The sequence below is a fragment of the Uranotaenia lowii genome, chromosome 1 (assembly GCF_029784155.1).
Source record: "Uranotaenia lowii strain MFRU-FL chromosome 1, ASM2978415v1, whole genome shotgun sequence".
NCBI classification, from domain to species: domain Eukaryota; kingdom Metazoa; phylum Arthropoda; class Insecta; order Diptera; family Culicidae; genus Uranotaenia; species Uranotaenia lowii.
The window spans coordinates 118,722,182-118,740,181 of record NC_073691.1 but is presented as its reverse complement, the minus strand read 5'-3'; the positions used below and the strand labels follow the sequence as shown (position 1 = coordinate 118,740,181).

Genomic DNA, 18,000 nt, shown 5'->3' with positions numbered 1-18,000 from the left:
TTATGATGAACATTCCGCTAAGAGCAGCCTCGATATCGTGTTATTATAGAGATATCATGGTCATGGACAAGGTGGGAAGCCGCCAGGATTACCAGCTTCTTAACAGTCTTATCAGAATTTTATCATCTTACTTCAATTACTTCAGTTCGAAATCATTACCAAGCAAAGTATACTTTTTTAGTAACTCCCTTAAAGATACGCTATCAGACTGGATTTTCACTCATTCGAAGTACATTTGTTACCAAGAAAATCGCAGTGTATTTTGCCCGTTCGTTATGGAAATTTCTAGTCTCTAAAATCCAGCGCTTTTGCAACATCCAAATATGGATCTGAACAGAATACTCGAATCTGTTTAAAGTTGATCAGGTAAAGGGTGATACGGTCAAAATTTGATCAAGGGAAAACGCGCGTAAATCGGTGAAATCGTTTATTTAAAAAATCAAATTGAATTCCTTTTTCAAGTTTATTTAGTACCTATAAAATTCAGGAAAAATATTCAGTTAGGCTTCCGCTTTTCCAAATTCGAATTAGCGGGCCTTACGCTTAACCCCTGCCATTAGATTTTGTACAGCCACCTTGTCCACCTTCTTCGCCGCAGAAAGCCAGTTTGCCTTGAACTGCTGCTCGTCCTTAGCAGTTTATTTGGTCTTCTTTAGGCTCCGCTTGACAATAGCCCAGTATTTCTCAATTGGGCGGAGCTCTGGCGTGTTGGGAGGGTTCTTGTCCTTGGGAACCACCTGCACGTTGTTGGCGGCGTACCACTCCATGGCCTTTTTACCGTAATGGCAAGATGCCAAATCCGGCCAAAACAGTACGGAACAACCGTGTTTCTTCAGGAAAGGCAGCAGACTTTTATTCAAACACTCTTTCGCGTAAATTTCTTGGATGACAGTCCCGGAAGCTATAAAAATGCTGCTTTTCAAGCCACAGGTACAGAAGGCTTGCCAAACCAGATATTTCTTCGCGAACTTTGACAGTTTCATGTGCTTGAAAATATCTGCTACCTTTCCCCTTCCTTTTGCTGTATTAAACTCCTGTCCCGGAAGCTGCTTGTAGTCGGCTTTGACGTAGGTTTCGTCGTCCATTGCCACGCAGTCAAACTTAGTCAGCATCGTCGTGTACAGCCTCCGGGATCACGCTTTGATCGTCGTATTTTTTTTTATCATCGCGATTTGGAGTCACTACCTTCTTGTACGTCGATAGTCTGGCTCGTTTTTTGGCTCGATGCACGGTTGTAGACGATACACCCAGCTTATTTGCGTCATCTCGGAGAGAGAGGTTAGGGTTTCGCTAGAATCTACCGGCAACTCTTTTTGTCGTCTCAGCGGCTTCCGGTTTTCGATTTCCCCCCGATCCAGACTTCCTGGCTGTCGACAAACGTTCTCTAAACAATTTAATTAAATTTGTAACTTTAAGCGATTTTTGCCAGCTTAGCGTGCGAGTAGCTCGGATTTTCGCGATGCGCGAGCACAATTTTGATACGCTGCTCTTCTTCCTTGGACGGCATTTTGACAACTGAAGAGTGAATTCCAAAATTAAAATAGTAGCAACATTCTAAACACACACCTTCAAAATGAGGGGTGTTCAGGTTTTTTAAATGCAAAATTGAAAGAAATACGTCAAGTTTATATTGACCAAATTTTGACCGTATCAACCTTTAGGTAAAAGTCGGCTAAGAAGTAGACCCTAAGGTAGAATCGCAATAGAAATTTAGATATGTAGTGTTTTTTTGTCGATCGCAGTCTCCGTGCATGTTGCCAGTTCAGGTTGTTTGATATCGCATTACCCATTGGCATTAGTAAATTTCCTGAATCAAGCCTGTTTGAAGAGCCATCTTAAATGCTTGCAATTACACTTTTTTTTTTAAATGGACGGGTAAAAATAATACTGCTTAGAAATATCGTATGCTTAAGAAGCTTAAAGCTTTTCGACCGACATTGGCTATTGCCAAGGTCTTTTGAAGGCATATGGAGGTTTAAACCGATGAAAATTTGAAATAGGGGAAAACTGTACAAAACGCACCAGTTAAGCATAATCACTATTTACAGCGGTTCCTATCATTTAAGAACCAAATTGAACGTTTACGACAGTTAAGAGAAGTGATTTACGTCTTACTATAAAGAAAAAGAATGATAAAACACGATTTGATGATATTTTTTGGTGAAAAACTCAAACATCTAGAAAACACACCGCGGGGTAAAACGCCAAAACTAGTGAACAGAATACACCATACCGACAGGGTGGTAAGAAACGAAACAATGATTATACGGAATGTAATAATTTAAAAATCAAATGTTTTGTAACACGTTCATCGTATATTTATAAACTAGCCAAACTTTGCAATAGAATTATTTTTTATTGCAAAAATCATCGAATTTTTCGTGTTTTTAAATTCACTATATGGTATCCTCAAAGATAAAACGCCTTCAGGTAGGCAACGAAATTTAATAATTTGGCTAATATCGCGGCAAACGTGGCGGCAGATGACATTATCGATCAAATATTGGTGCACCTTTTAAACTTTAAAATGGACGAAATCTTATATATAAAAATGGAGGCGTTTTCTTTGTGTCACCATCACGTATGAATGGTCGGTCGAAATTAAGTGAAATTTGGTATCCGAAGTTTTTTTGGGCGAGATGGTTTGTATAATAGTTTCAAGAATCTCACTTTTTATGGAAGGGAGGTCCCCATACAAAATTATCTGTTCTTCACATCTTCTTATATATAAAAATGGAGGCGTTTTCTTTGTAACACCATCACGTATGAAAGGTCAGTCGGAATGAAGTGAAATTTGGTATCCGAGGGATTTTTGGGTCAGAGATGGATTGTTTAATAGTTTCGAGAATCTCACTTTTTATGAAAGGAGGGTCCCCATACAAAATTATCTGTTCTTCACATCTTCTTCATATTTCAGGCATGAACCTTGAAATGCGATTTCTATAGAATTTTGGACGATTCATGAGAACAATATCGTTTCCTCCACCAATCAGACAAAAAATTTCTGGCAAAAACAATGAAGAAAAGAAAAAATGGAATAAATGATCCATTTGTGTTTTGAAACCAGAATCTCGCGATGTTGTTGTGATTTTTCGGTTGAAATATATTTACTGGTTGTTAAACAGAGAATTTGATTTTCCTATGGAAACATTCGTCCAAAATTCTATAGAAATCTCATTTCAAGGTTCATACCTGAAATATTGCACCTCGCGTAACTTTTGATCTCATCGATAGAACTTTTCGAAAACTTCAGACATGCTAGCTTTATATTTCAACAATCACTGTGCAAAATTTCAATAAAAAATGTAGCGTGGTTTCAGAGATATTGCAGTTTGAATGAGAAAAGTCCAAAAAGTCCGATTTTCGTAGAATTACTGTATCTCAGGCCACACAAACTCCAGAAGCTCGAATTTTGTGTTATAATAGTGTGATAGTTGATCTATCTAACGCAAAAAATTTGATTTAAAAATATCATCAGAGTAAAAAGTTATGGAAGCTCGAAGTCGAAGTGACAGTGCGCTTGCTTCCAATTTCTATACAATTATGAACGGTACTGTAAGTGCATGGACCGTATTACCCCGCTGCTGGTGCGTATTGTACAGTTTTTTCCTACAAGGAGAAATTTATTCATCCGTTTTACCCGACGTTGAAGAGTCCATCTAATCGGCCTAGTATCTTTTTCATTTAAAGCTTGTTGCTTAAGCTCTTCGACCAAAATTCTTTGATTTCCTTTCAGAATTCAATGAGACCCCTAATAAGTATTCTACCGTTGAAATTTCCCAAATTTCATGAGTTATGGAATAATTTCTGAGTAGAGAAATTTACATCAAACGGTGTATCCACAAATTTTTGTTTGTTTTGTTAACTAGTATGGTACTTTGCTCGCTGAATATCAACAAAGGGTCTCAAAAGTCACTTAAACTTTGCACACCAATAGTTGTTACTTCGGTCGCAAAGTTGAAGTTTTTTTTTTACCAGATAAACAATACGTTGTTTGATAACAGAGATACGCGTGAAATTAAAACGCATGTTTCAGGATACTGATCGACGTTAAGCTAAGTTTAGGCAATATAAACTCAACATATACATTGTGTCAAAAACATACAAAGAAGGTTTCGCTCACGATCTTCGAATGAAATCTTAGTTTTCGATTAAAACTGGTTTTCTCGTTGTAAAGGATGAAAATAAAGCAGGGTTACACGTTTAAAAACATATATCAAAAACAAAATTACCATAAATCATGTTTCTTTTCTTTTTTTTTTATTTATTTACCGATTTATTTAGGTGGATTTGGAAATCGATTGGGTAAGTAATAAAGACGCTGATATTGATTTGAATTCATCTATCCAATGGGATTGTAAAGCTTAGTTCTTTTAGAAATGGGACAGTTACGAATGCCTGTATCTCAAAAGCCATTCGTTGGAACCAAATACTTTCTATGAAGAAAAAGAAGGTAATGTTATGATCTTTCATGAAAAAATTTGAAAAAAAATATTTACCGTTTTTTGTTAAAGAAATTTCTACTTTATTCTTGGTATCTCCCATTGGCCGGCGCACACTTTTTTCGGTCATGGTATTAATCAGTTTCTGCAACTTATACTTCGTAAAATCTATATTTTAGGTGGCTTCACTCTCCTTCTTCAATTTCTGATACTTTATGGTCCAATACTTCTCTGGAAACTGGAAACTGAAAGCATTTTAGTGGATACAGTTGTTTCGAAATGAACAAATTTGATTATTTTTGACCACATTTTTGAACGTTTTTTTTTCGGTACCGGTTTTACAGCTTAAGAGCTTTGGAACTATCAAAAAATGGTTGTTTGAGGTTGGATTTCTATGAGTCATCACTAGGCAACACTTTCAGCTTATCGGAGAAAATTGTGTTGGACATTTCAGCGATCTACCCTTAGTTTTTCGTTTATTGAAAATTAAAAATGCTGATATGAGACTTGACTTCCTTGATGATCCTTAACCGTTGTTGCCGATCATGTGCTTCACTCCAATGCTTGATTTGAACTTTGTGGACATTATTGACAGTGTTTGCATACTTATCCACCACAAAAACTCAGTAATTCTTTGAATAATCAACGGTTTTGTCAGCTATCAATTTGATAATGACGAATTTTAAAGGAAACTGTGCAAAATTATTTTTTTCTTTTTCTCTTGCATCGTACATATCTCAAAAACGCGTAAATTTTAAATTTTGAAAAAAATAGGCCGAATAGTACTTTTTACAGGCAACAAAATGCTGTCAAAATTTTGAATATCCGATAACTAGTTAACGAGCTATTTGCAAATGAAAGTGTCCCATTTCTAAAAGAACTAAGCTTTAGTGGATAACATTATCTTGTTTCATTAATTTTAACCGGTAGTCATTGCAATTGAGGTAGCGGAGAGTGGGGTATCGTGGACCACTTTTTGTTCTTTACTCTATAGCATGGGTGGCGAAACCGTAGCCCGCGGACCACATTTGGCCTGCGAAGCATTGATCAGCTTCAATGTAATGAAATGAGAGTTATACAAATGTACTTACAAAATTCAGCAAGCTCAAATTATTTGTAAGCTCCTTATTAAATCGCAATTTTCGAAAAAGATTATTCAAATCTTTTTCAAAATTTCGCTCTTTGGAATTTGGATCAAATAGTGATTCGTTATTTTGGAGGCAGTAAAAAGTCGCTTCATAGCTTTTGAAAATCCGTGGGAACTATTCAATGTTAAAATTTATTCAACAGTTTGACACAAAAGTCAGATATAACCAAAAAGATAAATACGTTGAGCTGATATTGGATTTCAAGATTTTTGAATGCATCGTTCGCTTTTTTATATACAACATCATTTTTCGTTAACGATAGATTTTCGGAAGGATCATTACAAAAGGAACATTGTAAAATGTGATAGTCTGTCAACTCTCTGAAAGCCATTTTTTTTGCGCTGAAAAAAATTAGAGATGCTTACAATTCACAACTTTCGTTTTACGAAAAACTGCAAAGATTAGGAAAACTTTTTGAAAAACTTTTCATTAAGTGTATAGCCACAGGGGCTAAGAAACTTTACTTCCAGTGCCTCTTCGGTTGTAGTTTTTATACAATTCAACCATTTTGTTTCGTAAATTTTGATACATATTACGACTGACTCAAAGCTTTATTTTTGAAAGTTTTTGTCGAAATTAAACTACAATTAACTGAGATATTTCAACCTGAACTTAAAAATTTTTTAAAAGTAAATATTGTACATATTTTTGGATTTCTGGTTTTTCCTTCCCAACTCTGCCTGTAGACGAGGTATGTGTTGTATTTTTTCTTCCTTACTTAGGATAAATTTTTTTTCTGAAAAAACTATGCTGCAATCATTTTTTTTAAATCGAAAAACAAATGGGCCAAGAATTTCTAAAGCTACCAAAAATAGATCCATTTCCAGTTTTCCCATCTTTTTAAGGTTTTCGTAGCTGTACTTTTTGACAACTGCTAGTTAAACAATTTTCATTAATATGAATAGTTAGATCAACATATGTTGCATCTGCAATATTTTGCGCAAGAAGTAGGTTAATGATTGGGTTTGGTTTTAGTTCGATTTTAAAAAACTCTCTCTAAAGACGGGGTTGAGTTTTAGAAGATTGATGGGAAATGTGTTTCTCTAGAAAAGTTTTATAGAACATACAGAGATTGCCATCAGGATGTATCCGATCTTAACGTCAAATAATTCCGCAAATTTTCAGTCGATTTCCAAAAATAAGCAAGAATCTGTCAAGATATTTTATGGCATTTATTCCAAACCAGATTTAGAATACAACGTCGATTAAATGACCACCCTAAATTGATAAGCAAAATGCAGCTCTTTCGCCGTCATTCTGAATACCATTGGCCAGAATTTTGGGCTGTATAGTTGTTATTTCAGTTCATAGACTAGCTTGAAGTTTGCCAATATTTACGGTGTGCTGGCGTAATTTTTAATTTTGAAATGTGTTCACGAAAAAAAAATTGATACCATTAAATTCTAAGAACGAGAAAAACAGTTCAAATCACCAGTATTTGAGACAATGATTTTATCGGTTAGCACGGACAGATTTAACAACTGAACGATTTTTTTGCGATGTAAAGCACTAGAGCACTAGAGTATCGACTTATAGCTAAAATCATGAAAAGATGTTTCGAAATTGCGTTCATATGTCGGAATCGACTGAAAAAAGGCTGAGTTAATCGACTTTAATTGATTGAGGTTAACAAATTTGAAGCTCGCCAAAGCTTAAACACAATTTTCGAAATGCTAATTTGTTTTAAAAACAAATTTGTTTAAAAAACATTTATGAAAAATTTAATGAAAAAATGCTTGATTTTTTTTTGGCCCACAGACAAATCTCATTTCTAAAATTTGGCCAGCCGACTGAAAATGTTGGCCACCCATGCTATATAGCTTCATTACTTTTTAAGTTAAAATGAAAAAGACAAATGGCATTGTTTTCTACGTTTCAAACGTATCATTGGCAATTTTATTTATTTTTTTTTAAATTTATTTCTTTGAATTCCGACTGTTAAATGAATGTGTGTAAAACACCGAAATAAAGGTGGCCCAAGAAACCCCACATGTTGTGGCCCATGATACCCCACAAGCTCGGATTCACAAATTCGTTGCGTTTGTGTGACTTATTGCTATTTTATGAAATAAAAAAACCAATTTCATGCCATAGAGCAAGACAACACTACGACTATAAGCATGAGCAAATTCTTCTTATGGACCTTAGGTTTCCCACCGATGCAATTTGCGGGTGATTGATTAATTATATAGGTGACCTATTCCACGCGCCACCACAAAGTCATTTTGAATTTTTTATATTTGTTAAAATTCGTATACACCATGTAAAAGGTGAATTCTTCAGCTTTTTTTTGTGTTTTAAAAAAATTTTATTGTACTTATAAAAAACCAACATACATGCAATTCAATATGTACATTTTAATAACAAAAATGTACTTTTTGATAAATGCTTACAATTTTTTCCACTACACGGATTATACTATAAAAAATTACGTCCTTTTCCCAAAAAAACATGACGAATGCCAACTTTTTTCAGGATATCAGGGCATTTGAAGCTTATTTTTTTATAACTTTTGAAATATCCATCGTGGAAAACGAGTATTTTTAATTATTTGACGCAAAGAAATTAAGAGGTTGTTTAAGGTTTACAACGCACTCATTAGATACCGTCAAACGGGGCATATGCTACAGCGGGGTTAGGTGCAACATTCATATAACACCACACTGATTCCATTTTTAATTTAATGTTATGTGATAAAGTAATCTTTTAATGATAACAAAATGATGATAACATAATGTCTCACATCTTAAGATAATTTTTCAAAGTTTTTAATTTTCATGAGAAATTAAAAAAAATCGAGAAAAAATATATACCATTTTCAACATATTTCGGAGCCGTAGAAAAACTTTCCTAATATAACGGATTGGCTTTATAATATCACCTATAAACTTTTTACTGGTTTCTTTATCCTATACCAACACTGTTGATGTAAAAATATTACTCGAACAATCACTCATTTTTTTTAAATATTTTTATAATTCAGTTACATGTCTAAGGGAAAATGTAAGAAAATGCAAATCAAAGAAAAATCTCGTTTCCATATGCTGGAATATGATTGGTTTGCACCACGCTTTTGTCAACATTGAAATTTATTTCATTCAAACATTTATTTTTATGATTTCAGCTAGAAGAATTTCGTTTGCATTGTTTTACCCCTTCAATTGGAGCCGCCGACCGTGGCCTAGAGGATAGCGTTCCAGTCTTCTAAGCCAGAGGTCATGAGATCGAGTCTCGGTCACGGCATACATAGTACTCTTTCTGTGGGCTGGTGGTGTTAGCATAAGTAAGATGCTAGCCATTATGTCCTTGAAAGATGTACGCTTTAGTCTTAAGTAGAATTTAGATCTCTTCAAAGAAACATGAAGTTTCACTGAGATCCTATATGTGTGTGTTCGTTTTTATGCAGCTTCCATATTTTCAGAAAAAATGTGAAAATTTGTTTTTACAGAAAAAAAATTACTGCCATTGATGTTATCATGCTTTATGGTCTTCAAGGCATCGCAAATTTATCAAAAACTGATTTTTAATCAAAAACGAAGTTTGTTGCAAGTCACCCCATTTTCTAAGGTGGGAAATCGCCTGTTTTTAGAAAATAAAAAATCACTAAAGTAACCAATAATTTTTCTGACTACGCCAATTTGATGTCCCATCAACCTTAAAACTTTTGATGCATAAGGGCAATGATTTACTGCGAACTTAAGTTTTTTAGAAGCCATTGAAATTGAAAATATTTGCATGTTGCCCCAGTTGACGGTATATGTATTGTAATGGCAAATCGGATTCTCCTCAAACTTTTGAAGCCATGTTCAATACTTTTTACAGAATCAAAATCGGTTGAAAAATGAACGGGGCAAATGAAATGGTGTGACGCAACGAAAACTGTGCAAATTGTTTGTTCGTTTAACGTTTTGCGTAATTGAATGATTTGAAAAACATTAGAAATTCGCTAAAGTGAGAGAACTTGTACCATCATTATACGTGCTAATGTTGACATTTTATTTTTCTGAAGAATTTCTGTTGCGTTACCAAATTTCCACTAAGTCACATCATCAATCTGAATTAAATAAATAATATTTGTGGAGTGTTGAGTCACCACAACAAAACAAAAGTTAGACCTTATCGTATCTGATGTATCCGTGATCCTTAATTTTGGCGGAGAAACGTCAATTCTGCCGCCTCTAATATGGCTTGTATAGCTTCAGCTGGAGGATTCTAAGATTCCAGGATTCTAGGCTTTTTGATATTTTAGGCAGTTAAACAGTTTTGTTTAAAAAAAACTAACTTTTGGTGAAAGGTGTTTCAAATAAATACATATGTGTGCTGTTGTTTGTTTGTTGCTTGACGTTTTATTAAGCCCCATTAGTGCTTGAAATTTCAACGACAAAAAAAGAGGCAGAACTCTAGTCGTTTAACTTGGCAATTTTGTCAAATATATTCGTCGAGAAAGTTCCGTACTATATTGATTCATTCTGTATTTTCGTCCCCAGTAGAATAACCGCACATGGAATTCTTAAAATTAGAACAAATAGTGAAAGATTGAGAGAACGCACCGAGCTTGTGAGTATCTACCGTTTGAATTGCATGACAGAATATCGCAAAAAAAACCCTTCACGCTCACATGTTCATGTGGGTAGCTCACACCATCTGTAGTTATATCCTCATCATCCTTACCAACCATATTTGGACTAAAATAAAAGGACCAACACCATCACTATGTCGGATTGAGCGTCTTAGTAGTCACTGTTGGTCATGTAATTTCCCCATTCCGGATCTAGGAGGAGACAGTGGCGGAACAAACTCGGCCGGAGGAGCAGAAGGAGGAGGACGTCGGAAACCATCCAATTGCACGTGGGCCATTGCCAACTGTTGCAGTCACAATTCAGACAAGATTCGGTACTACTGCTTCGAGCAGAACCAGTGCTTCGGTGCATTCTGGGGAGAGAACGTCTGCCGGCAGTACTTCCAGCTGGCGCTCAAAGAAATCGAGAATTACTATAACGTCTAATATTCCCACTCCTTGTCTCGTCTCGGAATTGCCCGGAGCAGTTTAGTGACGGTATGGTTCTACTTTTGCAGCGAGATTCTTTTGTATCCTATCTTCCCATTGTAAATCAAAGTTGTCAACGTCAGACCCGTTTATTTGTGTGAGCTTGCAGCAGCCAAAGGGAGATGAAATTCATGTACCTAACTATCTACTCTAGCATGCAAGATAGAAATAGCAACAGTTTTCTGTTACGACACTGATATCGAAGGCTTTTTGTAATCTATCAATAATACAATGACTATTCTATTTAATGTGTATTTAAACTCAAACGGTTACAGTTGTATACATGTATTCAACCTTTGATAAAATAAAAATTGTAAAATATGTTTTGAATTGTATCTTCTAGTTGAGAAAATCATTTTATCGATGTTTAAAAATGTTTTGATTTATGTTCAACGAATATTTGTAAGGTAGGTGTGCCTGGTTTATGAACCTCATAATGCGAAATTTAAAAAAAATCTAAAATGTTTGTTATGAGTTCAATTAATCGCTAGAGTTCAAAAAGATACATTTTTTTTATGGCTAGTTCATGGTTATTGCTAAGTACGAGACTACAATTATTTGTCCAGTAAGTAATGTCTATACCATAATTGACTCATATAAAAATACCTGAGATTGTTTTTTTTTTAAATTTGACTTCCAATGAACACTCAGAATATGAAAATAATAAGTTTTCAGGTATTCGATTAGTGCGAAACAAGAAAAACATTTTATGGAATTTTATCCTATTGGATAATTTATCCAGAAACAATAAAATTAAAAAAAAAAAATGAGCTGTAGGGAAATGAGAATTGGACTCACAACACCATTTTTATATTGTCTCGCCAATCCGTTATCTCTAAAGTACTACTTGAGCCGGATGGAGGACGAGAGATATTTTGTCCTAGGCTTTCTGTCACCGATCAATCACAAAAAAAAAACGCGTCCTGGCGCGTCTTTTAAAGATATTCCTTTGTCTTGTTGAGAAAAAGGGAATCCATTGCTTCCCTACTGCCTGCCTTACATATATACGCACAGCTGCTAAGGGGGCATCCGTAAATTAAGCAACGCTCCTAGGGGAGGGGGGTCAGCTCCAGCGGTACGAATTGTGACATAAAGGAGGGAGGGAGGTATGCTCATCGTTACGTAACGATTTTTTCTTTAAAAAATCAGTTCAAACGCAGCTATTTTTATGTCATGCAATTCTTGCAGAATGATATGCAAACCAAAATCAGTTAGAAATTTGTAAGCTTCAACATGATTGAAACTGGTTTGTAACATTTCCTCTTTAAAGATTCTTAGATAGACTTCTTAAAATGTATATTGAATATCCGTGGAATGACCATTTAAAAACCGATTATCAGGTAAATTTATCCCCAAGAACCGTAAGACGGAAATTTTACTATTTTTTCTCAATTGATTTAAAAAATGCAACTTTGTTTATTCCGACGAATATTACTAAGTGGAGTATATTTTGCATAACAAGTTATGCTCCTTGAACAAAATAAAGTAAACATGGTAGGTCATCAGTTAACAAGCACAGAACAACTCGGAAGGAGATAATTGATTTTATGAGCGAGTTATCATCAATGCGTACTTAGAAGCGATTTGAGTAGATAAATTCCGTATTTAAGAACGTTTAAAATAATTTATGTTAAAATCTTTATTTTACCTTTCAAAACCAGTATTCAAAACATGTGAAAAAATTGGGGGGGGGGGGGGGGGTAATTATTAGCGCTACGTAATTTTCATATGGGGGTACGTCGAAGCGTTACGTTCTGACATATGGGGGGGAGGGGGTCAAAAATGTGCATTTTTGCGTTACGTAATTTATGGATGCTGCTTAAAGCCGGTGGATTGAAATAATCCTTTTGCTTTTGCTACATATGCACGCACAGCTGGCTGCCTTTGTATCCTCCTTCGCCTTGTGATGGGATAGGGAGGGACGTGAAAAAGTTTTTATTTTGTTTCGATCAGTCATACGCAATGCGGTTGCACTGGTAGGTCGCAAATTGAATCATCCCCCCTCGCGTTCTTTTCTTATGCCAATTACGCTGTGATATTGATAACTCATAATTGTAGTAAGGGCTGATTTTGGGATGTAGCATAAGTTTACCCCATCCTGCGACGTGGTCCTACATTCAAAAACCAAGACGTTTAAGCCATTAAAAATCTGCCAAATTTGATATAAGTTTCATGGCTTTTACATTGAAACTTTAAAAAGTTAAATTAAAATTTACCTACGCTAATTCTTTGGAAAATTTTCATTAGCTTAGTTGACTACTCATATCCACCTCAAATCATTCAACTTGAAGTGCTTAGATAGGATCATTCAATTAAAACTTCTGATATCATATTTGATTAGACTTTTCTTCAACTTACGCACTTCAAATTCCATGAACGATGGCGTGGCTAAGCAGAATAAGTTCTACTTCGCAAATGGTTGCTACTCCGTGATTGATCGAGGCCATCAGTTTTGTGCAAGGGCCAAAAGAATGGTGCTTGGGACTAGCAGTTCATTCACAATGCACCAAACTCATGCTCTCCCTTTGAAAATGATCAATAACGGCGCCGTCCACGTCCTAGTAGTCAATGAAGAATGAAGAAAGGATTGTTAGTAGGATACTTCTCAGGATCAATTAACAGGCTCTTATCCCTTTATATTCCAAACGGGTATAAAAAAACACCATTTTCACGATTTTTTCTAGAGCTATCGTTCAAACAAATGTATTCAAATTTTCTGCACTATAAAAAGCATTGTTAAAAGAACATCTAGTAATTTTTTCGTAGAAAAATATTGAAAAATTAGCCGGTGACGGAGCACTTTCGAGGATGCCTTTTAGAAAACAGGATTTGCGGTGGACACTGTACCTCAGCACAGAATAATCTGAAGTCAAAAAATAAGAGAAATATATTTTTAATAGATGTTTTTCTGGACCCCAACGTTTTTATTTAACTTAAAAAAAATTTTATGAAATTTTTGCGGCTGTTTGAAGTAAAAACTTCGATTTTTCACGAAAAAATCCGCCATTTTTCATCTGTAAAATCTCCCCAAAGTAAAAAAAAAACAAAAAAGAAAAACGTTGGGGTCTGGTATTTTTTATGTATAAAATATGTTCCAAATTTGAAAAAGAATCGGATAAGTAGTTTTCAAATGACGATGTCCACGGACTTTAAAAATGTGCTTTCGAGAAAAACGCGTTTGAAGTTTCCGCTCTTGCTTTCTTGCAGTATTAGATAGGAGGAGATAAAGGCCTATAATTTCTACAGTTTTACTTCAATTGACTTGAAAATTTGACACATTCTTGAAATGTTTTACAATAAGAAAATAAAAAAAATAAAAAAAATCGATTTTTTGAAAGTGTTAGACCCTACCCCCCCCTTAAGCAGCGGGACACAGCCGAAAAAAGCGGGACATTTGGGAAACTTTTTTGAAAAGCTTAATGTTATAGCCAAACTTATACGTATACCATCAACCAAAGTTGTTCATAGAAAGTACACTAACGTTTTTTCACGCGGATTGATTTTGCCCAGTTTTTTCTTGCATGACTTTTATTTACATGGGTTTTTGACATAAGTACGTTATTTTTCTACGGTTTTCGCGAATTACTAATTTAGAGAAAATATTTCAAGTGCTACATGTAAACGGTGAATTTAATGCCGCGTGTAAAACCTTTGTTCAATGTTGGATTCAATGTGGATCAAAATGTTCTAAAAAAATCGTCAAAATTCCTGTATTTTGCAGAATTGGGAAAAATAAACTATAAGAAAACTTCTAAAAACTTCTTTCTCTGAATTCAAAATGACTCGCAGTCTTGGGGAAAGTTGATCTTTGAATTAAAACCTTTAATTTACAAATCTTTATAGTCTCTTACGAATTTGGAAGATTTTCTGTATAGAAACTAAAGCTTTATTTTTTGAAGTGTAAGTCAGTTAACTTTGTAAACATTTTCCAAGAAAGAAAAAGCGGGACATTTTGAGGCAAAAGTGGAACGGCGGGACATCACCAAAAAAGCGGGACGGATGGCAACCCTATCCTATGGTAGCAAAATGAATTATTTACAATTTTCGGCTATTTAGGACTAAAGTAGGCTCTAGGTCCAAAGTGGGAGCACTCACCCTACATCACTCTTTTCTTTATCACATTTTTGTCAAGCATCACACTGCCAATGCAGTTACATTACTAGAACCGGTATGAAAAATCTTGTCTTGTGCATATAGTTTTATTGCCTAAACCTTACGTTAACAAACTCAAAATCCAGTGCAAAGCTGAATTTGGGTGTATGAATTGTCTCAGAAAATGTAGATTGATTAAAAGTTTGAAAAACAGCTACTTTCGAGAAGTCGTCATAGATTTTGTGTTTCGTATTTCAAAAATCTAAAAATGTCAAAATGTTATAAATAACGTCAACTTTCCAATTATCTTTAAAAAAAATCTGCTGTGGCTGGAATAGTTTTTCCGATAACTGATTTACAGCCATTTTCCCGAAGGTTTAAAAAAAAAAAATTATGGACTCTGAATAACTTTGAAATAAATGATTGGAGCTGAAAGTTGTCTGAGAGCCATATTTTAGTTATAAGCTTTCCAAAACTATATCGGTTGAGAAACAAGAGAGTGTTAGCGAAAAAAGTGTTTGCCGTCATTTGACGGTTCGCGGTATGAATATAGGTATACCACATGCGTTATTCGAAAACCACAAATCTTAGTTAAATTATAAAAATGCAAAAACACTTGCATTTCAAAAATAAAAATAGTCCGAATTTGCGAAAAAAATTATATAAGGCGTAATCATCTTTCAAATTTCAAAAACCGTAATTTGACTGCCTCCGGTACGTTTAGTGTTAAAGTATCCTGACGTAATATTTTTACTTAAAACTTTGATTAAATAAATCAAACCGTCGTAGTTGTTAAAGAAAACCAATACAAAACGGGTTCATTTGGTCATAGGATTACACGTCCGGAAGGCCCGTCACTCGACACGGCTCCTGTCCAATTTGTCGTCATCACCGGAACATAAATCAAATCCTGGAGCGCAATTCCATAAATGATAGAGACGCCTGTCAGTTTAAAAACTGATTAGCCCAAAGTAGCCATATTGCGGAAAACGCATTGTCGGATCATGATAAAAAAAAAATACTGACCAACGTTGATGACGATTATGATGATGCTCTGTTGATGATGACGGTAGAGTTGGACAATTTTTCGCATTTTCCACCTTTGTCCATTTCCATCGCATTTAGTCCTACAGCATCAGCCAGAGGAGGCAGGTCGGCAGACATTTGATGTTTTACGTGGTGTGACGAATGGGCGAATTTCGAGTCGCACTTATTTTCTACAATCTTTCTCTCTCGCTCGCTGCCACAGTTCCTATCTTGTTGACCGAGAAGCATCAACAAATGTAAGTATACGAAAAAAACACAGACCGCAATTAAACTACCAAGCTGAAGCTCCCGGTAAGATTTTTCTTCTCCTTTTCCTGGTATTTTTGGTCAATTGGAGGAATTTTTCGTCATGTGCCACTCACCGGGAAGGGGGCTGCTGACTGCTCGTTTATGGTGCAATCACTGAAGAGCCATTTCGTGTCAGCACATTGACTAATAGTCCAACTAGCGTACAATGATGGCATGTCAGCACAGGAACTAACTTACGGACTTTAATTTCGATGAAAGAATTTGATCATGGTTTTCGCAATTAAAATTTCAACCAGAATTTGCCCTTTATAAAGTACATTTGGTTGGAAAAAGTTCACATTGAAACAATACTTTTCAATGTAATGAGTTAAGCAAGTAGGATTTGAACCATTTTTTTAAGCATTTGTTTTGTAAAGTAATCCCTACCCCCCAGGGCGATTTAACAACTCCAAGGGACAAAAGAAGGGTTTAACAGACTTATTTTGGACCACTGGACTTATTTTGGATCACCTTGTCTAACTCACTTATAAAGCAATAAATCATGATAATTTTTAACAAACATAGTTGAAGCCCGGGCACTTAATACATTGCACTAAATTTTTTCATGATTAGTTACTTTAAAAGAGAGCTAGACAAAGTGGTCCAAAATAAGTCCATTGGTCCAAAATAAGTCCGTTACCCTACTAGAGAAACATGTTGTAGCTGTTTTTGAAAAATTTGTCAGTTAACTTGGAGTTGGGAAATAGAAGCTTCAGAATGGCAGACCTGAGACAATTCCACTTCGTCATACTACTCTCATATGAACTTTCTCAGAAATTCATATTGTCCATCGATTCATGTCGGAATTAACTGTGTAAGTTTGGTCCAGCAAAGTAATCTAAAATGTTTCTTTTTTCACCAAAAAAAAACTCCTTCGAAATTTTTCAACCACTCAAGCATTCAGTCATTCATACAAAAAAGTAGCCCAAAAATTTTTTAGGAGAACATGGAGGTTCAAAATGTTGAGAATATGTGCTTATTACACATGCTTCCGATTTACATGTGATTTAAATGTTTGCGATCAACTTTTTACTCACTTACTTTATGACATTTCTCGCCGCCTCAGTGGTGCAAGGACTAATGCAAGAATGCCGCTGAAAGACCGAGCAGGTCAGTTATTGACCGATCGAACAGATCTGCTCTAACGATGGACTGAGCACTTCGAACAACTCTTCCGAGTCACGAATAGCGATGGCACTGGAATCCAGAAGGACATCGAAGAAGAGGCAGACCCAGAAACTCGTGGCGGCGAAGCCTAGCCGCTGAAATCCGAATTGTCGACGAGAATCTTGACTGGGACCAGGTGAAGACGCTGGCTCCGGATCGTCAACAGTGGAGGTCTTTTACCACGGCCTATGCACCGGAGGATCGGCGCGGGATCATTAAGTAAGTTTACTCACTTCTATCAAATTAATCATTTAAATCTAATCTTCTTCTTATATACAAAGATGAGTTGGACTATATATGTTTGTTTGTTTGTTTATTTCTTTGTTTGTTTGTTTTTTTTTTCATTTTATACAAATCCACACCGTCTCACCGATTAGGGTAAGGTTTTAGTAATAGTTATGTATTAAAAATTTAAAAGGGGAAAGTTTTGCGGGTGTTTTTAATTCCTTCTACAAAGCACGTGATACCTGTACGAGATATTTAGATGCAATGTTAAACCTACATTTTGGATTGGAAATTAATACTAGCCTGTATGGTACAGTACCGTTCATAATTGTATAGAAATTGGAAGCACGCTCACTGTCACTTCGAATTTCATCTTCCATAACTTTTTTCTCTGATGATATTTTTTGATCAAATTTCCTGCGTTAGATAGATCAACTATCACACTTTTATATCACAAAATTTGAGCTTGAAATATTAAATTAGCATGTCTGAAGTTTTTGAAAAGTTCTATCGATGGGATCTAAAGCTACGCAATGTACAATAT

General features: G+C 35.3%; 2 protein-coding genes across 11 annotated transcripts in view; one reads left to right on the top strand and one right to left on the bottom strand.

Moving 5' to 3' along the window:
* Nucleotides 1-10,960, top strand: part of LOC129739375 (translation initiation factor IF-2-like) — a 73,481-nt gene extending 62,521 nt beyond the window's left edge. For 3 of the 5 annotated variants that reach the window (XM_055730790.1, XM_055730791.1, XM_055730789.1), the window contains exons 7-8: nucleotides 4,285-4,305; nucleotides 10,366-10,960. In XM_055730790.1, the coding sequence (XP_055586765.1) occupies nucleotides 4,285-4,305; nucleotides 10,366-10,595 (251 nt within the window). In that variant the 3' untranslated portion in view covers nucleotides 10,596-10,960. The other 2 variants (XM_055730793.1, XM_055730792.1) reach the window with 2 other exon arrangements.
* The window catches only part of LOC129739376 (uncharacterized), a 249,532-nt gene that overhangs the window by 124,631 nt on the left and 106,901 nt on the right, over nucleotides 1-18,000 (bottom strand). The gene's annotated exons all lie outside the window — the stretch shown is intronic.